The 21,858-nt window shown below is 40.3% G+C and overlaps 1 protein-coding gene across 16 annotated transcripts in view; it reads right to left on the bottom strand.

Moving 5' to 3' along the window:
* Positions 1-21,858, bottom strand: part of LOC101832004 (S100P binding protein) — a 40,038-nt gene that overhangs the window by 17,439 nt on the left and 741 nt on the right. For 2 of the 16 annotated variants that reach the window (XM_040756577.1, XM_040756580.1), the window contains exons 1-6: positions 21,642-21,736; positions 14,196-14,312; positions 12,779-12,979; positions 12,177-12,547; positions 11,700-11,782; positions 9,719-9,810 (exon numbers count right to left, since the gene is read on the bottom strand). In XM_040756577.1, coding sequence (XP_040612511.1) covers positions 9,719-9,810; positions 11,700-11,782; positions 12,177-12,547; positions 12,779-12,977 — 745 coding nt within the window. In that variant the 5' untranslated portion in view covers positions 12,978-12,979; positions 14,196-14,312; positions 21,642-21,736. Of the gene's footprint in view, positions 1-1,477; positions 1,506-9,718; positions 9,811-11,699; positions 11,783-12,176; positions 12,980-14,195; positions 14,313-15,298; positions 16,639-21,483; positions 21,621-21,641; positions 21,737-21,858 lie in introns of those variants that run through there. The other 14 variants (XR_005881232.1, XM_040756568.1, XM_040756581.1 and 11 more) reach the window with 13 other exon arrangements.

The raw sequence follows: 21,858 nt of genomic DNA, 5'->3' as shown, positions 1-21,858 counted from the left end.
CATGACACTTATAAATGGGTTAATATAGCAGGCTAATATAGTAAATTTTATGCTATTAAACAGTAATGAAAAAAATAAAGATTAATGATTGTATGAGAATAGAAGCCAGCTTGAAGGAACTCCCAATAGTCAAATTTGAGATAAACTGAGCATCAAAAATAATAGGAGCTAGGGCTAGAAAGATGGCTCCGCAGTTAAGAACAACTGCTGCTCTTGTAGAAGACCTAGGTTCAACTCCCAGCACCCATATGGTAGCTCACAACTGTCTGTAACTCCAGTTCCAAGGGATCCATATCTTCTGGCTTCCAAGTGTACCAGACACACAGAATGCACAAACATACACACAAGGAAAGTAATCATACATAAAGGAGGGAGGTGTAGGTGGATATGATTACATACATGCATAAAACTGTCAATACATTAAACACACTCTAAAAAAGAATAAAGATTATATAGAGGTGGAGGGGCCACTTTCTACATCCTAGTGTAACAGATAATTCAGATGAAGATCACCAATGAATGCTCAAACCACTAGGTAAAGCTAGTTGCTGGGGAACAGGATATGGTACTAAGGCATCACCCCATAAATGACAGTATTTAGATGGTAAAAATTTACCTTGCAAAGGAAAGTTATGTCCATTAATATCTTAACAAACTTGGTTAACAACATTAGTTCAACGGTCTGTCACTGTGTCACATATGCCTCCAACGTTACACAACATAAACATTCCTAACAGCCCTCTAAACTAGCTGTGCCTAAAATGCTTAATCAGAATCTAATTTTGCTTTTAGTCTACAGAAATATAGAAAATGAAAATCAAACTAAATGGTACTAAAGAACCAATCAGGGGCTGGAGAGATGGCTCAGTGGTTAGGAGCACTAACTGTTCTTCCAGAGGACCCAGTTCAGTTCCCAGTACCCACATGGCAGCTCACAGCTGTCTGTAACTCCAGTTCCAGGGGACCCGACATCTTCACACAGACATGCTTGCAGGTAAAACATAAAACTCATTAAAAAAAAAAAAGACAAAATTTAGAACGTGGAACTACCTCTGAAAAAAGAGACTTACATTAAAAGAGATTGAGATAATAAATAAAGATGTGAACCTTCATCAGATTCTCCCTCAAGCTACACTGGAACACTTGTGAAAATTGGAATATGGGCTAGATATTAGATGATCCTAAGAAGTAATATTTAAACCAGGCAGTGGTGGTACATGACTTTAATCCCAGCACTCAGGAGGGAGAACCAGGCAGACCTCTATGAGTTCCAGGACAGCCAGGACTACAAAGAGAAACCTTGTCCCCCAAAAGAAAAATAAATAATCAATGAATTGTAAAATTTAACCTTACTAATTAAAATAAGACAATTAAATTTATCTATCAATATCAATGACAATGAAAAATTAATTTCAGTTTTTGATCAGGACAACTGGTAACATATAACAAGAGTTTTTAAAATGTTTATATACTTTACCTAGTAATTCCACTTCTAGGCATTCATCCTATAGAAATAAGAGTCGCACATAAACATTTATTGACCAGAATGTTCACTATAACATTACTAATGAAGATACAACCTAATTATCCAAGACAGAATACTTTGTAATTAATACACAATTTATTCTGGTATTAAGAGACAGGATTTCATGTAAGAAAGACTGCCCTCAAACACTATTTTTAAAAAACTTTATGTATTAAAGGGGGAGCAGTGGCACTCAAATACAAGGTCCAGGTTTCTTCTTCTACCATGTGGACTCTGCAAATCAAACTCAAGTCATCAAGTTTAGCTGACACAGCCTTTTCTCAATGAGCCTCTTCACTGGGCCCAAACTCACTTTAGCTGAGGTTGGTTTCAGGTTTCTAATCCTTCTAAGTACTGGGATTATAGGTGCATTCCAGAAGCTAAAGGAATTTGTTATTTATTTGGAGGATCTGTCGTTCTGTAGTCTAGGCTCCTAAATGCTGCGATTATAGGTATGTCCCACCACCCACTCCTGACTATACAAATTTATTTATTTTACTTATTATTTAAAGGTTTATTTTTATGTTTGCCTACATCAGTGGTTCTCAACCTGTGGGTTGCTTGACCCTTTCACAGGTCCTAAGACCACTGGGAAACATAAATATTTACATTATGATTCACAGCAGCAGCAAAACTAGTTATGAAATAGCAATGAAAATAATTTTACAGTGGGGTGGGAGTCCCCACAACATGAGGAACTGTATTAAAGGGTTAGAGCATCAGGAGGTTGAGAACCACTGGCTTACATATATATGTAATAGCTGTATGCCTGGTGTTAGCAAAGGCCAGAAGAGGGCACTGGATCCCTGAACTGGAGTTAGAGAAGATTGTGAGTTGCCATGTGGGTACTGGGAACTAACCCTGGTCTTCTGCAAAAGCAGTTAAGTCTGATTAACCACTGAGCCATCTCTTTTAAAACCCTTGCTTATTTTGTTTGTTTTGGTTTCCAAGACAGGGTTTCTGTGTGGCCTTAACTGTCCTGGAACTCACTCTGTAGTCTGAGCTGGCCTCCAACTGAGAGATCCAGAATTAAAGGTAGGCACCATCACTGCCTGGCAAGACCCTTGTTTTTAAATTACTGGATGTGTGTATGATGTGTGTTGGTGCATGACCCATCATCGAACATCTGTGGAGGCTAGAAAATGTATGTGGAGTCAGTTTTCCCCTTCCACTATGACATGATGCTGGGGACTTAATTCAGGCCACCAGGCTAATGTAACAAGCACTGTTACTCACTGAGCTATCTAACCAGCCCTTGGCTAAAAATACTAATGTGTAACTCAGGCATGGTGATGCACCCAGCACTAAGGAGGATTATAGACTGGAAGATTGAGGACAGCCTGGGCCATACAGCAAGATCTTGTCTCAGAAACAAACAAACAAACAAAACAAAACAAAACCCATTTCAATATAGAATAGTTAACATGGAAGAGTCCTTAAATATTTTAAGTACAGCCAAATAGTGCACACCTTTAATCCCAGCACTCAGGAGGCAGAGGCAGGTGGACCTCTGAGTTCAAGACCAGCCTGGTCTACAGAGTGAGTTCCAAGACAGCCAGGACTACAAAGAGAAACCCTGTCTCAAAAAAACAAAAACCCAAAACTCCAGCAATTTACAAATTGAGATAGTCCCTCTATAGGCTCTATTTTATAGGAAAGACAATATCAAAATGTTAATTTTGATATTTTTAAGTGGCAGAATAGATTGAGAGGTTGAAAGAATTGCTTTGAGTTCAAGGATAATCTAGGATGCACTGTGAAACCCTATCTCACAAAGAAACAAACAAAACAAAACAAAAAAAAAGAAAGGAAAAATGAAGACTGTATCAGTGCTTTCCTCGTTTGTAATATGGAATACAAAAATCTCAAAGCTTAAGTGGTTGGGTATGGTGGTTTGAATGAGAATGGCCTCTATAGATTCATATGTATGAATGCTTGGTACCAGATGGTGGAACTGTTTGGGAAAGATAAGGAGGCATGGCCTTAGAGGAGGTGTGTCACTGGCAGTGTACTTGTGGTTTTCAAAAGCCTTACCTAGGCCCAGTGTGTCTCTCACTCTCTCAGCTACTGCTCCAGTGCCATGCCTGCCTACTTCCCACCATAATGATCATGGACTAACTCTCTAAAACTGTATGCAGTCCCCCAGACCATGCTTTCTTTTATAATAGTTGTCTTGTTCATGGTGTCTCTTCACAGCAATAAAAAACTAACTAGGACACTTGGGGTGTAGCTCAGTTGCAACACAGCTTGCCTAGCACAAAGGAAGCACTGAACTCCAATCCTAGCACTTATAAACCTAGCACGGGGGCTGGAGAGATGGCTCAGCCATTAAAAGCTAGACTCACAACCAAAAATAAACCTGGCATGGTGTGTACTTGGAATTCCAGCACTCAGAAGGTCAGAAGGTAAAGGCAGGTGGTTAAGAAATTTCTTTATCCTAGTATTCAGGAAGCAGAGGGAGGAAGATCTGTGAGTTCAAGGCCAGCCTGTTCTTACATACTGAGTTCCACGCCAGCCAGAGATAGCCAGCTCATCCTCAGCTACATAGCGATAAGAGGCCAGTCTGGCATACATGATGGTCCATCTCAAAGAATCTCTCAAAGAAAGATTGTGCATATGTACACTGTGACTACTGCATAGGGAAAGTGACACAAAACCTTAGTACTGAGCTAGGGTGATGGTTCACAGGGTAAAGTGATTGCTGCACAAGCCTAAAGACCTGAATTTGGATCCCTAATACCCATGGAAAAAGAGCTGAGCAAAACAGTAAATGTCTGTAACTCCAACAGTGGTGAGATAGAAAAGTAGATCCCAAGGGTTTGCTGGCCAGTCGGTCTAGCTAAAAAAGCAATCAGCTTCATGTTCAGTGAAAGAACCTGTCTCGAAAAAGTAAGGCACAGAATGAAAAAGAAAACATCAGATTATCAATTCCTGGCCTCCACAAAAATGTGCATGCTCAAGTACATACATACATACATACACACTCACACACACACACACTCACACACACACCCAGAGCGAGGAAAAACAATGAAGGGCTGGTGAAATGGTTAAGCGGGCAAAGGCACTTGTTACTTATATAATGATTTACGTATTTATATATAAATCCAGTTTACTTGAATTCAAATGCCTGGAACATACATAAAGGTGGAAGGCAAGAACTGACACCAAAAAGCTGCCACTTTGCCCAACACATGCAAGCCATCATATATACAACCACATATCATACACACCCATATAATAATAATAAATTAAAAGCAGTAACAACAGCAACAAATTTAATATCATACTGGATTACTGGATTTTGGATGAGAATGTTCAAACTGGGATTTCAAAGCTATCCATTATGACTATAAGACTCTGATTCTTCTTAGTCCATCCAGTGAACTATCATTCAGACTTAAGTCAACAGCAGACTCAGCTAAAATAGTCAACGGCTGAGAAACATTTAATAAAAGCTGATTGATTAGACAGAGTTACCCAGACTGGGTACAATCTTTTATGTGGAGCATGTTGAATTTGTGTGTTCTTAGTCCTTTCTTTTTTTTTTTTTTTTTTTTTTTTTTTGGTTTTTTCGAGACAGGGTTTCTCTGTGGCTTTGGAGGCTGTCCTGGAACTCACTTTGTAGACCAGGCTGGCCTCGAACTCACAGAGATCCGCCTGCCTCTGCCTCCCAAGTGCTGGGATTAAAGGCGTGCGCCACCAACGCCCGGCTGTTCTTAGTCCTTTCTAAGAGCCATTGTACAAGCATTAAAATCAATCTCTATAGGATATTAAGATACAACTTTAGGCAATACCCATTGAGTGTTTTTATAAAATCTTAAAAAGAGATCTTTTTTATAGATACCAAGTAATATGCTAATGAGATCTGCCAATCCAGTATAGAACAATTTACTTGCATTTTATTTAGTGGAAAAATAATTTTGTAGGTCCTGCCTTAGCCACATTACTTAATAAGCTAATAACCTGCTCTGTTTCAGGTGTTACATTTTTTTTTTTGTAGAATTTAACCAAGAGTTTCCAGAAAGCAACAGAAAGAGCAGAGCCAAATCCTCAATAGTGATAAACAGGTAAGAGTGTACCCAATGATATAGTTCAAAATTAGGAATTTTGCTCTTTCAGTTTACTTACTATGAAACTTAAGTATTCATTTAAGCATTGATGGAGAAGAGAACATCCTCCATATAAAATAGCTAATACCCCTGGAAATCTAAACAGCGTTGGTTTAGTACTTTATGCCAGGGCTATGATTGTTTCTGTACTAGAAGTTGGGCTTGTTTTAATTTTTTCTCCCATGAAGGGACTACTGACATTGAGTTATTCCTGCTGAGGAGGAAAAAAAGAAACCATTTAAACAAAAATCAAGCAAACAAGAAAATTCTACATTCTGAGCCAGCTGTGCTCAGCTGCAGCAGTGGAGCCCCGCCCATCATTCATTAGAACCCAGATGTTGCCACTCTGTGCTGGTGGGCCCTGGGCAGAAAGGGCTGGCAGGCAGCTCGCAGCCAGAGAGCTCTGAGTTCCAGCTGCCATTAATTCCTTTGAATCTTTCAGAATAATTCTATTCCGAGCAGCCCAAATATTTAAAATCTGTCTTACACACGGTGAATGCACACTATGCCACTGCTTCCTTAAACCTGTCATTTTTGCAGATCTCCAGTCAATCTGAACATAGTCCTGAGGATATTATTTGGTGGGCACTTGCTACATAGTAACTGGAAACACCTGAGGTGGAGTCTTTATGACTTTAGGCAACGATTCCTCAATACCTTCATAAGGAGGTGCCATAAGTCCTTGATTAAACAGTTCCCTTTTTTCTACCAGGAAGAGCCTTTTTCCTTCCTTTTTTTTTTTTTTCCCTCTGAAGCTATTCTATTTGGATCTGTATTTTTGCAATTCTGCAGTCAAATTCTTCAACTTCCCCTTTGCCTAAGTCTGTCTCATCTGGAGGAGGAGGAGGAGGAGGAGGAGGAGGAGGAGGAGGAGGAGGAGGAGGAGGAGAAGGAGGAGGAGGAGGAGGAGGAACTCTTCTCCATTCTGGCTTTCCTCACTTTCATCTTCCTCTGAAAAAACATTGTCCTCTGCTGACTGACAGTTCCTAGCCAGAATGTCCTCCTTCTTACTTGCATTTTCTAGATCTGACCCAGTCTTTTCTGACTCTTTATTTTCAGCAGCCCAGAGCATTGGGAATAAATTACATAAAGACCAAGTCTTTAATGGTATAGCCTCCCCTGATGAGCTCACCTCAACACTCTCAGCCAGATGATTTGCCTGAAACCAGTAACAATGCTGTTTAAAAACTTGATAATCTGTTTTTCTTTCACTTCCACTCTATTTCCTTGTAGTAAACATTTTAACAACTGTACATACTGCTGCTGCTCCTGAGATAGGGAATTCTCCATGTCCCTGCCAAAATCCTGGAGTCCTCACTTACACATGATAGCACTTACCTACAGTTCAGGAGTTCCCACACACCCCTTTTCTTTGAGCCCCACATTTAGTAAACTGAGTAATTTTGATAAACTGAGTCATGCAGGACAACTGAAGAAAGAGAGCCACTCAAAGATGCAATGAAGCCTTATAAGGGTGCTCAGGGTTCAATCCCCTGAGGCTGTCCTCCCTGCTCCTTCAAGGTTTCATTGCATCCTTGAGTGGCTCTCTTTCTTCAGTTCCCCTGCCTGATTCAGTTTATCAGCAACTAGGTTTCATTTATCAATATTTTTGGCAAAGCTATTTCAATTTATTTTACAAGGGACTGTTTGTTTAATATTTACTTATGTGTATAGTGTTCTGCCTGCATGCCCCAGATCTCATTATAGACTGTAAGCCACCATGTGGTTACTGGAAAGTGAACTCAGGACCTCTGGAAGAGCAGAGAGTGCTCTTAACCTCTGAGCCATCTCTCCAGCCCAAGGTTTTTTTTTTTTTAATGTCATTTGTTGAGAATTAAAATATATCACACTATCTTAACTATATAAAGCTCTACCAGAACCCAGGCATGTGGCACACACCACTCATCACAGCAGTTAGGAGGTAGAGGCAGGAGGATCTGAATTTGAGGTCAGCCTGGTCTACACAGTGAGTTCCAGGACAGCCATGACTACTTCGAAAGATCCTGCCTCTAAAACAAACAAATAAATAACAAAAAGAATGAACTCTTCTTTTTAAAGATTTTTTAAAAAGTTTTATTGTATGTGTTTCCCTGAATACATGTATGTGCGTCAAATGCAAGCTTAGTCCCAGCAATGGTCAGAAGAGGGCACCAGATTCCCTAGAACTGGAGTCAACAGATTTTTTTGTTTTGTTTTGTTTTTCTAAACATTACAGTTTGTAAATTATCATGTGGGCTATAGGAAACAAACCTGGGGCCTCTACAAAAGCAGTAAATGTTTTTAATCACTAAGCTATCACTTCACCCTCAAACTTTGTCAATGCTATTTAAAATTTCTAAAATAAAATATTCTCCAACTTATTATACTTGCATTTGCATAGGTAAATTATGTTTCACACAAGCTAAACTACGTTATTTTCACTTTGCAAACAAGTTTTTAGTGGCTCAAGGTCCCACCTAGTCAACAGTAGTGCCAGGATATAGCCCAGAAGTTGTGCCAGTGGTATTGCTCATCAGGTGAAGGCACCTGTTGCTATGCCTAATGACCTGAGTTCAATATTTGGGACCCACATGATATGAAAAACTGACTCCTACAAGTTGTCCTTCACACATACATTGTGGCTCCAAATCCCTACATACATGCTCACATATGTACAAAACAAATAAAATGTAATAAAAAATAAAAATAAACCTAGGAGTTAACTCTGAACTTTTTTTTCCAATCACAAAGTCTGTTGCTGTCCCACTGTATTTCTAGCTATTCTTTGAAAATAGAATATAAACTGTAGTAATTTTGGGAGAGAGATTGCTGAATGAGAAAGCAAATGGAAAAATGCTAAAATTTGAGCAATTGCACCTTGCTTTGTATGGAAAAATTTCATTGGACACCTCAAATGAAAAAGGAAAATATAACTAGATATCAGGGCCAGCTCTAAGGCTACAAAAGAAGTCATCTCACAGGGAGAAAAGTAACCACTGGGATTTTTGTTCTTTTAACAAGCTTGAAGATGCACAAATCTCTTTAAAGCCTGACCTCCAACGATATGGGTGGGAAAATATCTTTACTTCCAACAGACCTAATAGTCAAACAAAAAGATTTCACAGAGGGCTAAGAAATGAAAACCAGTGGTATCTAATTGCTTTATAAAATCATGAGTAAAAAACGGAGCTATTTTTAAGAATTTCTCCTGGTGGATGTCAGCATTCTACTTTTCATCTGTAGTCTTAAAAACAGAAACTACTACCTTCAAGAGAAAGGAGGCTCTGCTCTGTAGAACAATATCCCCAAACCGTCCCCAGAATAGATCTGGAGTCCGACAACTCATTGCCTTTTCTATGGAATACACCTAGGACATCTTTCTCAATCACCTCCATTCTTCCCAAATACAAACTGAAGGGGTCCCTTGTCATTTCTACATTAAGTGTATTTTTTCAAAAAACTAATCATTATTTTAGTGTAATCATCTTCTTTAGACTATAAATTCCCAGCAGGCAAAGCAAGACCTACTGCTACTTTTCCTAATTTTCAAACTTAACACTTGTACAAGTATTCCACAAAAGCTGAACAAGAAAAGAAGTTAAACGATTCAGAGATTAGTGTGAAGAACAGAAAACATAGTCCAGAATTTCAAAAAGAGTTTGTATTGAGAAGCCAAGACACAGGATGAGTCTTGAAATGCTTACATTTTACACTTAAAAGCAAAAGGCAACAAGGAAAATAATTCCACATTTTAAAAGACCCAAAACTACTTCTACTATTTAAGAGACAAAATAATAATAATAATAATAATAATGACAACTTCCAGTTAAAAAAAAATAAAACCATTAAGATCTGGGTTATAACCCTCAACTACAGAGAAACTCAATGACCTGAATCACCCTTCTCTAACACTTGTTAGCCAAACTACTTTGCACAATTATCTGCTTAAATAATCCTTTGAAGTAAATCTTGGCATAAGAAAGTTTTCTTTTTCATCAAATTTAAGAAAATACAAAACAGCATCCCAGTTTTAAGCTCATTACCGTGGAAAGACAATGCCTCAATACATGTTTTGTAAGCCATTCTCTGGTTACCATGTTACCTTGGTTAGAGTCCCCTGGGTCTTCTATATGAGCAATGACCTTGCTGAGATAAATATCCTTCTGTTTTTCGAGATCTGATTGTGAAAACATCCTTGAATAAAGCAAACCAGGAGGAAAAACAGTCCATTAGAACCATGAATATAGTGCTTTGTAGAAAAGTCACATATTGATAGTTAAAACAACCAACTTTCAGAGACAAATTCTCTAAGATCCAATGACAGAAGAGATAATATTAGTCACAGTACAAAACCAAAATCAAGCATAGAGTTTAGAAGTAAAGGAAAGGGCTGGAGAGATGGCTCAGCTGTTAAAGGCTAGGCTCACAACCAAAAATATAGAAATAAAGGAAAAAAATGTAACTCATGGTAACAAAAAATATCAGAAGGTAAAAATGAAGTAGCTCATAGAGACAGAAAGCATTTGTTGAGTAAGTCAATTTTAACCAACTTCATTGAGCCACACAGGAAAAGTTGAATGAGATTAAGGCAATCACAATCTTGGCAACAATTTCTGGTCCTTGTTCATATTGATAGCTCTGCATGAAAAGAACTGGTGGATGAAAATATTGAAATTGTGAATTTATTAGTGTTCCAAGTAGCCTGATTTGTGTGTTTTGTTATAATTTCACTTTTAAGAAATTCACAGTGGGGCTGGAAAAATGGCTCAAGCACTGTGCTGACTGCTCTTCTGGAGGACCTGTAGTCCAATTCCCATTACCCACATAGCAGCTCACAACTTTAACTCCGGTTCCAGAAGACCTGACACCCTAGCCTTCTGTGGACACTATAAACACAGTAAAACACCTATCCACGAAAAATTTTAAAAAATGTCAAAAAAGGGGGGAAAATTGACAGAACGCTCCTCAATTATGTGGAAAAAGAAATAGAATCCACAAAACTAAAATTTAGTGGCAAATAATCTTATCTGTCGTTTTTAAATTTTAAAACAGAATATGCCGTAAGTGTATTAAAAAAACAACTTTTCTCAATTTTATTGTAAGTAAAGCAATAGGATTCAACCTAAAAAGTAGCTTTTCCAGTACACTCAATTGAAAATGCCTATGTACAGATACTGCCATCTCCTGGCAACAAAAAACTAAAAAAAAAAAAAAAATGCCTCAAATCTGCAACCCTAATTGATATTTGCCTCCAGTTGTATGCAAGAAAAGAAAAATAAGACTAAATTATTTTCTAAGAGAATTTTAACCTTTTTTGGTTAATATTCTTTTTCGGGACTGGGTTTCTCTATGTAGCTTTGGAGACAGGCTGTCCTTGAACTCACTGAGATCCGCCTGCCTCTGCCTCCCGAGTGCTGGGATTAAAGTAAAGGCGTGCGCCACCAATGCCCAGCCTTTTTTTAAAAAATAATTTATAAACTTTATTTTGTGTGCAAGGATGTGAAGATGTCAGATCCCCCTGGGGTTACAGATAGTTGTGAGCTGCCACGTGGATACTGGGGATTGAACCTGGGTCCTTTGGAAGAGCAGTCAGTGCTCTTAACCACTAAGCCATCTCTCCAGTCCCTAGTATGTCCTTTTTACTTTCTTTTTTTTTTTAAGATTTATTTATTATGTATACAGCATATATGCCTGCAGGTCAGACAGGGCACCAGATCTCATTATAGATGGCTGTGAGCCACCATGTAGTTGCTGGGAATTGAACTCAGGACCTCTGGAAGAGCAGTCAGTGCTCTTAACCTCTGAGCCATCTCTCCAGCCCCCTTTTTACTTTTAAAATAACCTAGTGAGGCTATAAAGACAACATTAGCTTCATTTTACATGATACAGAAACTGAAGTGAAAGATTATTTGATTTGCTCAAGATAACACAAGCAGGTACCTTCAGAATTTCAAGTATGTTTATTCTTTCTGCAGGATTTCCTGCCTCCCACCCTACCCCCATCCACACATTAAGAAGATATTGAGAAGGGGAGGAAAGAAATGAAAGAGAAAACTAGAATGGTTGGTTATATGTTACATTACCTGGTTCTAGTTTGTAGAACAGGAATGACTTTGCCTAGTCTTCTTTCACCTTTCACCTCACCAGAATCCTTGTCGAAAGTATGCTAATTTGTTGTTTTCCAGAAGAGATGGAAGGAATACAACAGGAAAAATTACTAGTTGTAAGTAATTTTTATAATTTTCAACTGTATCCTATAGCTGAAAACATCATTACGAGAATATAATTTTGTTGTTTTGTTTTTCAAGTCAGGGTTTCTCTCTGTAGCCCAGGCTGGCCTCAAACTCAAAGAGATTCACCTGCCTCTGCCTCTGGAATGCTGAGATAAAAAAAAGCATGCACCACTACCACCCCAGCAAACTTCATTTTTTTTGGGGGGGGGGGAAGGTGGGTAACTAGGGATTGTAGCAAGTGCATTCTAGTCATATACTCTATAAGTATATAGGAACCCTTATGAAAATAATTTTATTTCTACTGTGTCTTGAAAAATATGTACTTACTCTGTTTGATGAACTGGACACAACTGGAATTCTTACTTCACAACCTGATTTATGTGATCCACTATTTTTCCAGGATGATCCCCTGTTAGGTACTTCTGAATGGTTGGAGATCTGAGAGAATACAGGGGTAGGTTTCTTACTTTCAGGTGTATTTTTATCAGAGGCAGTTTGTTCGATGTTGTTATTTGAAGGAGAAGAAAGCAGGGGCCCATCCCAAGCAGAGTTATTGGGACTAACCCCTTCAGGTTCAGTGCAATGTTTACTCTCATTTGGATGAAGATGATCTTCTCTCGTCAGTTCCCCAAGGGAAGCAGGGTTTTCTGTATCTTTGGAGGAATCGGTCTTGTCCTTATCAAGCACAGGATCACAAACTGTTGGATTAAACGGTGCAACAACAGTTACTTTTATAAGATTCTTTTCAAGTACAAAGTGTCTGTTTAATGATTTACTAGGAGTTGGTCCATGACCAACTGATGTACTTAGTTGAGGTAGTTTGAAGAAGCCAGGGGTCTCAGCTGATGGTCCCAAGCTGTACACAGAATTTTCGTGAGGAGTACCAGGTAGAATTTGACACTTTCTCTCTCCATACTCATCATGCCCACCATTATCATCCTTCAAGAGCATCTCAATCTCTTCCTCTGTGAAACTGAAATGGCCATCATCTTCTTCTCCATCAGAAAACTCCAACAAGGAGTCATCCAGTTCATCTTCATCTGAGGAACCCCAAGAAAATGAGGCATTGTCTTTAACCAAAAAAGAGGTACCAGAAGACTGTTCAGAGGGCATCAGTGAACACGTCATATCTGGAAAAATATGAGAAGGTTTTGCTGAAGAACAAGAAATATCTTAAACTGATTCCAATCTACTATATAGAGAGAAAAAGCATCCTAGTATCTCAAATTCTGTACTTGCACTATGATTTTAAACTTGAGAAATAATTAAGATATCATCATTACCAGCATTATGGAAATAAATGTTTACGATACATTTTTTCCCAATCATAATGGCAAAAATTAAGATGAATGATAATCTGTGTTGGTGAGGCTGTAGAGACAAGCACTCACTACTATAAGAGGTTAAGTTAGCCGGGCGTTGGTGGCGCATGCCTTTAATCCCAGCACTCGGGAGGCAGAGGCAGGCGGATCTCTGTGAGTTCGAGGCCAGCCTGGTCTACAGAGTGAGTTCCAGGACAGCCTCCAAAACAATACAGAGAAACCCTGTCTCGAAAAAACCAAAAAAAAAAAAAAAAAAAAAAAAAAGTGGTTAAGTTAATATAATATTTTGTGAAGAGTAATTTGGCAAAACCATCTAATCTAGCAATCTCACTTCTGGAAATTTATCATATAGAACTACCTTCTACAAATGTACAAGGAAACACAGTATGTTCAAAGTAGTATTATTCAAAGGAGTCAAATGCATCCACCTCTGAGAGAAATGCTTAATAAAATCATGAGACATCTGAGTCAAAAACACTTTCAATTATTTAAAAGCACATTAAATAACTTTAGATGTACTACCATGGGGTGACTATAATATACAAGCAAAATAAATGTTTTGTAAACTGTTTAGACACAAAGTTTACACTTTTAAAAAAGAAAACACTATAACTTTCCTGTTCTGGTGACTGAGCCTGGAGCTTCATGCATGCAATTCAAGTCTTCTATAGTTAAGTATAGACTATTTTTTAATTTTTAATTTTAAATAGGGCCTTACTAAGGTGCCCAGACTGGAACTAACTTGCTCAACCAAATCTTGAATTTGCAATTCTCCTGCCTCAGCCTCCATAGAAGCTGGGATTCCAGGCCTGTGACCCAACTTAAACATGTATTATTTTTAAATGAAATAAAATAAAAAACAAAAACAAAAATCAGGAGGAGAGGGAGATAAATGTTGCTGGGTATAGTGTTCCTTCCGCTAATCCCAGCACTCAGGAGGTAAAAGCAGGTGGATATTATAGGTCAGGCAGAGCTATACAGTGAGACCCTGTTTCAAAAAACAAAAATTAAAAGCCTTCCATACTGTGTGGAGCTGCTGAAGCAATCTCTGCCTTTGCCACGAGACCAAATGGAAAAAGGTTCCAACTCCTGCTGGCTGTTCCTTTCAGGAGACTTGTCAAAGTGATTGACTCCCACCTTCCTGCAGGCACAAAGAAAATGAAAGGATCTTCTCATCACTTTCAACTCTGCTAATTACAAAGTCAACTGCATCATGCTTCAAGGTGTTCCATCTATTAATTTTAATCTTGATTTTAAAAAAAATAACCAGGAAGTTGGATTATTTTCAGTGAAGAACACCAAAGAGAAATCTTTACAAGAAAAAAATTATGCAACTAAGAACTGGTTTCGTTCCTCCCAACAACTGGCACTTTTTTTGGGGGGGGGGGATTTGAGACAGGGTTTCTCTGTGTAGCTTTGTAGATCAAGCTGGCCTCGAGACCGGCCTGCCTCTGCCTCCCAAGTGCTGGCTAGAGCTGGCACTTTATCTATCTATTTATTTATTTATTCATTCATTCATTCATTCATTCATTTATTTGCTTTGGTTTTTTGAGACAGGGTTTTTCTGTAGCTTTGGAGGCTGTCCTGAAACTAGCTCTTGTAAACCAGGCTGATCTCGAACTCACAGAGATCTGCCTGCCTCTGCTTGGGATTAAAGGCGCTCACCACCACTGCCCGGCAAACTGGCACTTTCTTAAGACTATTGTCTACTTTAGTGGGGTAAATAAGTACTGAGAGTCCTGAGACCTAGCTCTGTCACTAACAAGCCCTAAATCCATTAGTCACTTAACCATTTGGATTTGTTTCCTTGTAAAACAGAAAAGGGTTGGAGAAAAACTATATTCTACCAAATTCTAAAAATTATGACCATACCAATCAACCCCCTTCCTCATTTTTAATATATATAAAAAACAAAGAAAAAGTCAGCAAAGATATAAACACAACAGTTGTTGATTATTACCAATTACAGGGTCAAGCGTCAATGTCATTCTATTCTTTTTCTACTTGAATGTTTACTTGTATTAATTGAAACCTGAGGGGGTGGGGAAAGGGATATGGATGAGTAGTTTAATGCTTGCTTAACATATATAAGGGGATGGAGTTACAGGCACACACCACCACACCTACTTTATGTAATACTGGGGATCCAGCAGAGGGCTTTGCTCATGCTAGGCAAGTGCTTGTTTTCTCAGAGTCTCGAATACTCCAGGCTGGCATCCAAATCACCATGCAGTGGAGGATGATGGCCTTGAACTGATCCTCCTCCCTCCACCTCCCAAGTGCTAGGATTAAAGGAATCACCTCCAGACTGGCTTCCTTTATAGCTTTTTAAACTGTAACATTTCCTTCACTTTATTACCATCCATACCAGACTTTGACTTTCAGCTTTAATTCATACATTCCTTCAACAATTTTCTGAGCTACATAGTATGACTCTAAAACTTTTGAGAAATAAATATTCCCAACCTCCCAGAACATATAATTTTGGTTTTGTTTTGTTTTTTTGTTCATTTTTGTTTTGGTGCTCTCTTTGGGCTTGCAGGAATACACACAGGCAGAATAGTGTACATATAATGAATATTAAAAAAAAAAACTAGTGCCAGTTGCAGTAGTGCATACTATAATCCCCCTACCTGGAAACCAGATTGGGCTACACAGCAAGAATTAAAAACAAAACAAAACAAAAAGCAAAACACAAAAAAAAACAATAATTTCATATTACTAAATACAAATATCACAGTACTGAGCAACTTTTTTTTCTTTCTTTCTTTTTTTTTCTGAGACAGGGTTTCTTTGTGTAGACCTGGTTGCTCTGGATCTCGCTGTCTAGACCAGATTGGTCTCGAACTCAGAGATCCACCTGCCTCTGCCTCCCAAATGCTGGGATTAAAGGTATATGCTATTACTACCCAGTTTACAACTTCATTTCTTAGAAGTCCTTTCTGAGCCACTGCCCCCTCATCCCAATCACTCCAAAAAAACATATAGTTCAAGCACTTGCTTGGCCAAATGCAATGTTCATTAAATTTTCATAGTGAAAGGTGGGAGAAATAAAGTAACTTAAATTCACTACATGATTATGCTAGAGCAAGAATCCAAACCAAAGACTAACGCCAAAGGTAATCTTTCCCTATCTCTTTTGTCATAGACTTACCTCCAGAACCAGTTAGCAAATGGAAAAATTAGAATTCAAACCTAGGCCTTCTAAATTTAGTATGCTTGCTAATAAGTTATGAGATATGTAGATATTGAAGACAGATTTTTATTACTTGGAAAAATAATTTAAGCTACCTAAAACACACCAGAAGCTGCCCTTGTCCTCACCCATCATCCAAAGTCACAAACCTGGCTCTTTTGAGCTTCTCTCATAATGCCCAAATGGCAAAATGTCCCAAATAGCAAAAGCATCCCAAACAATATCACATACAGAGAGACAAACAGAAGCAAATTTAACTCACACAAACCATTTTCTTTTTCTTTACAACTTCCCTGAATTTCAAAAATTATTTTTATTATAATTTAAAACAAGCTAAGTAGGCCTGGCATGGTGAATGCCTTTAATCTCAGCACTCTGGAGGCAGAGGCAGGAAGGATCTCTGTAAATTCGAAGTCAACCAAGTCTACAAAGGGAGGTGCAGGGCAGCCAGGGCTGTTACACAGAGAAATTCTGTCTCAAAACAAAACAAAATAAAAAACCAACAACAACAAAAACAGTCATCACTCTCAGCTGCCAAACTACCAATCCATTGCTAATCTCTCACTCCATCTCTCTCCTTTAAAAGATTATTTTAAAACAAATCTCAGGCACTACATTTTATTTATAAATAACAATTCCTTATCCTAAAGTATCCTGCTCAAGGACTGAAGAAGTGGCTCAAACGTTAAAAGCACGAGCTCCTCTTCTAGGGGACCTGGGTACCATTCCCAGCATCTACATGGTGGTTCACAACAGTCTGTAACACTGGTTCCAAGGGATCCCATAGCCTCTTATGACCTCTGCAGGCAGCAGACATAAATGGTACACTGAAATATATACACGAAAAACACCTATACACATAAAACAAAATAATAAAAAATTTAAACCCCTGTTCAAATTTTCTAATTATCTTATTCATATTTTTCAGGCTTAAGGAAAAGCAAACCAATCAGGATCCACATAAGGCCTACAAAAATGCAACAGGCTGATGACTTCTAAAGATTTCCTACCTTTTCCCACTGCAATTATCTGTTACAGAAAGCTTCTATGAATATACACACTTATCACAAAATTATAAAAATATCCACAAGAGCCGGGCAGTAGTGGTAAACGTCTTTAATCCCAGCACTCGGGAGGCAGAAGCAGGTGGATCTCTGTAAGTTCAAGGCCAGCCTGGTCTACAGAGCTAGTTCCAGGACAGCCTCCAAAACAATACAGAGAAACGCTGTCTCTAAAAAACAAAAACAAAAACAAAAAACACCAAATTCAGGATAGCAAGAACTTCTGGTAGTGACAAGAAAACAAGAATGGCAAGAAGACATGGACCAGTCTTGCTGTTATTTTTTGTTCTGTATTTGAGAGACGGTCTCAGGTAGCCCAGACTATCCTGAAACTTGCCAAGGATGACCTGAATTCCTGATTCTCCTTCCTTCCTTTGCCTCCCAAGTCCTAGAACTTTAGGAACCATAATAAGGTTTTTGTCTACTTTTTTAATCAGTAACAAAAAAAACCAACAAATATGGAGATGAAAGATAAACCTGAACAGTGAGTATAATCATTACGCTACCTTGCTTAACTTTTTAAGCTTGAAATATATAATAAGAAATACTTTTAGGGAGCCGGGCGTTGGTGGCACACGCCTTTAATCCCAGCACTCGGGAAGCAGAGGCAGGCGGATCTCTGAGTTCGAGGCCAGCCTGGTCTACAAAGCGAGTTCCAGGACAGTCTCCAAAACAATACAGAGAAACCCTGTCTCGGAAAAAAAAAAAAAAGAAATACTTTTAGGGGATGACAGATGGCTCAGTGAGTAAAGGTACTTGCCCCACTGGCATGGTAATCTGAATTCAATCTCTAGTACCAGGTAAAGATAGAAAGAACTAACTAGTTTTTTTGGAACTCCACTCCCACACCATGTACATGCACAGAAACTTACACACCATACACTACATAAATTAACTACCAAAAAAAAAAAAAAAGGAGGGCTGAAGAGATGGCTCAGAGGTTAAGAGTACTGAATGCTCTTTCAGGGGTCCTGAGTTCAATTCCCAGCAACCACATGGTGTCTCACAACTATCTACAATTTCAATCTGGTGCCTTAAATTTTTTTTAAATTAAAAATTAAAAAAAAAAGAGCCAGGTGGTGATGGCTCACACCTGTAATCCCAGCACTCAGGAGACAGAGGCAGACAGACAAATCTTTGAGTTCTGAGTTCAAGACCAGTCTGGTCTACAGAGCAAGTTCCAAGAGAGCCAGCTATACAGAGAAGCCCTGTCTTGAAAAACCAAAACTAAGTTGGGCATTGGTGGCCTTTAATCTCAGCACTCGGAAGGTAGAGGCAGGTGGATCTCTGTGAGTTCCGAGACCAGCCTGGTCTACAAGAGCTAGTTCCAGGACAGCCTCCAAAGCCACAGAGCAACCCTGCCTTGAAATCCCCCTCCCCCAAAAAAATTTGGTTTTGGTCTTTTTGAGACAGGGTCTCACTTTGTATCCCTGGTTGGCTTGGTACTCACTATGTAGACCAGACTGGCCTTAAAATTATAGGTGCGTAAGGTGACATGCACCTAGAATCCCATCACTCAAGAGGCAGAAACAGTTGAATCTCTTTCTGTGAGGTCAATGCCAACCTAGTCTACATTGTCACTTCAAGGCCAGCCAGCAGGGCAGTAGAGACCCTGTCTCAAAAGCAAACAAACAAACAAACAAAAACACAAAACAACAACAAAAATTAAGTTATAAAGCCAGTGTGAAAAATACACCCCAAGTCTCAAATATTTTCCCCTATAAAATAGGAAACTTCACAATACATCACTCTCACAAGGTTATTAACAAGAATAAGTAAGACTATGAACATAAGGACCTAGTACACTACAGATACAATTAAGAAGTGGTGGATACGGTTATTATTTCAACCTACAACCTACACCTCACCTGAAGAATCTTAAACACAGGAATGGTAGGGAAAGGAATAAACTGATAAGAAACTTTCCCCAGGCCCACTTTAGAAATTATTCAGTATAATCTGCTTAGTGAAACATCTAATCATATTGTCACTAAACCAGACTGGATGGATAGCTGAAATATCAGGTAACTTCTTCAAATTAATGGCCCATGAAGTGTCTTGTATAATTAGAGGCACCAGGCTAAAATTCAAAGACTTCATTCATTTGAAGTCTCTGAATTTTGGGGGCTGGAGAGATGGCTCAGAGATTAAGATTACTGACTGCTCATCCAGAGGTCTTGAGTTCAATTCCCAGCAACCACATGGTGGCTGACAACCATCTACAATTCAATCTGGTGTATATGTAATAAATAGATAAGTAAATCTTTTTTAAAAAAGTCTCTGAACTTCAATATAAATGAGCCCACTCATCTGTATTCCTAGCATTTAGGAAGGTGAATTCAAGGCTACCTGAGGCCCCATTTCCAATTCCAAACCAGTATGTGCTACACTGGAGAAAGGTGGGAGGGGAAGGGAAGTGTTTGAGATAAAGTCAATTTGAATTTTCAAGGAAGGAAACCTTCAATAAAACTGAAATTCTTGAAAAGCATGGTGGCAGATGCCTTTAATCCCAGCATTTGGGAGACAGAGGCAGACGGGTCTCTTGAGTTCCAGGCTAGCCAGGGTACCTACTGAGACCCTGTCTCAAAATAATAATAATAACAATAATAAGCCTGAGGCTCTCAAGTTCCACAATCACTGTCTCCCATGCTCCCATCACCTGCACTTCCCACTTGCCTGGTAAACCCCTTAAACATGGAGGCTTCTTTATTTTTAAGGGAGTATTTTCCTATCTCCAAATCCTCCTAATTCTCCTGCTCCACACCCTGTGACCCCATTCTGTCCTTCCACATCTCACCTGTCCACCCCCTTCTGCACGCTCAGCGAGCCACCCCCTCTCTGTTCTCCAACCTCCTGGTTGCAACCTCAGAAACGGGTGCCCTATCTATTTTTATCTTACCTCAGAAAACCTATTGCCTTAGAGCACAAAGCCTCATTCTATTTAGGACAGCAAAACGCCAATGCCATATGTACACTACACATCCTCTTTCAAGGCTCTAAAACCAAAGCCGTTACAGTCTGATACGCAGGGCCAAAAGAAGGATCATTTTGCAGAGGGGGCTTCTCACCGGCCTTTGAGTTCCAACCTCTCCTAAACACTACACGTGAAGTACACAAGCACACAGAAAAAGCTTTTTCACTAAAATGGACCCAATTTAAAAAAAAAAACTGAAACAAAAACAAAGTGAACTGAAACTGTCAGAAAGAATTTTGCAACTTCCTCTGTGGTAACTGCGAACATTGTAAAATGGAAAGATAACTCGTTTGGAAATCTCTGCTTTAGGTAACAATTCCCGAGGCTAGGGTGACAAAAGAGTCCCACACCGGCCCAAGCAGCAGGAATTTTCTAAACTGAAGCAACAGGTTTCTTTTATAAGAATGCTCTATTAAAGCTCGGGGCCCCTAACAACCGCGAAAAAACAAAACAAAACAAAAACGAGGACAAGCCAGGGAACTACGTCCTCTCTCGGTGGCCCTCTTCCGGGCTCATCCTGAGATGTCTGGGGCCTCTCCCTAAGGGCCTGGGTGAAAAGAGCAACGGTGGCCCAGGGATGCCTTTTCAAGGCTCCCGCCCGGCCTCCTGGAGGAACGCTGCCACCGCGCCCAGGGCCTTCGCACGTCCCTCCTCCCACTTGGGAAAGCGAGTACTCGCCTCCTCGCGGGTAGCGGGAGAAGCGCGGGTTTTCTCCGTGCCCCTCCCCCCGGGGCGACACAGGTCCCCGCGGGCTCTGGCGGTGCAGCCGACCCCCGGGGGCCGACGCCGACAGCCACACCTCGGCAGGCTGCGGCCCGCTGACGCCGGGAGTGGGTCGTCCTCTCCCACCCCGACGCGCCGCGGGAAGCCCGCCCGCCACCCTAGCTCTCTCTCCCTGGCAACACCCACCGCGGCACGAGCCCCGGGCAGGCTAGACAGACCCCTTCCCCCACGGGCAGGGCCAGCGACCTCGCTCGCGGCCCGAAGACCTGACAGCTCTTTCCCTGAGCAGGATGAGGGGCGTCACTCGCCCACGGATGTGGAGGTGGGGGGCAGGGACAACCTCCCCGCGCGCCATCACCTCAGGAGCGAGAAATCAGCCCTTCCCTCAGCGAGACGGGGGCCTCCCTCCTCCTCGCCGGGGCAGACGATGTTTGCGGCCCCTTGGAGATGCAACAGGCGACCCCGACCCTCCGCCCAAACGACGAACGCCGACCCTTCGTCCCTCCCGCTCTTCACCTCCGGAAGCCGGGCCAAAGCCTGGGCGAACGGCTGCACCTCACTCCGCCCCCTGCGCCATTTTATCGCCCCCTTCTCGACCTCCCCCTCCCCGAGGCAACCAGGCCAACACCAGGGGGAGGGCGAGCAAACAATGATTGGCAGGAAACCGCTCCGCCCCTCAGAGGATTGCGTCCCGGGCAGCCTTCCCAACCCCGCCTTCCGCACCGCCTACCCT

The sequence above is a fragment of the Mesocricetus auratus genome, unplaced genomic scaffold (genome assembly GCF_017639785.1).
Source record: "Mesocricetus auratus isolate SY011 unplaced genomic scaffold, BCM_Maur_2.0 Super-Scaffold_100014, whole genome shotgun sequence".
In the NCBI taxonomy this organism is placed as follows: Eukaryota; Metazoa; Chordata; class Mammalia; order Rodentia; family Cricetidae; genus Mesocricetus; species Mesocricetus auratus.
Note: the sequence above shows the minus strand (reverse complement) of the source record. Positions and strands in the feature narration are given on the sequence as shown.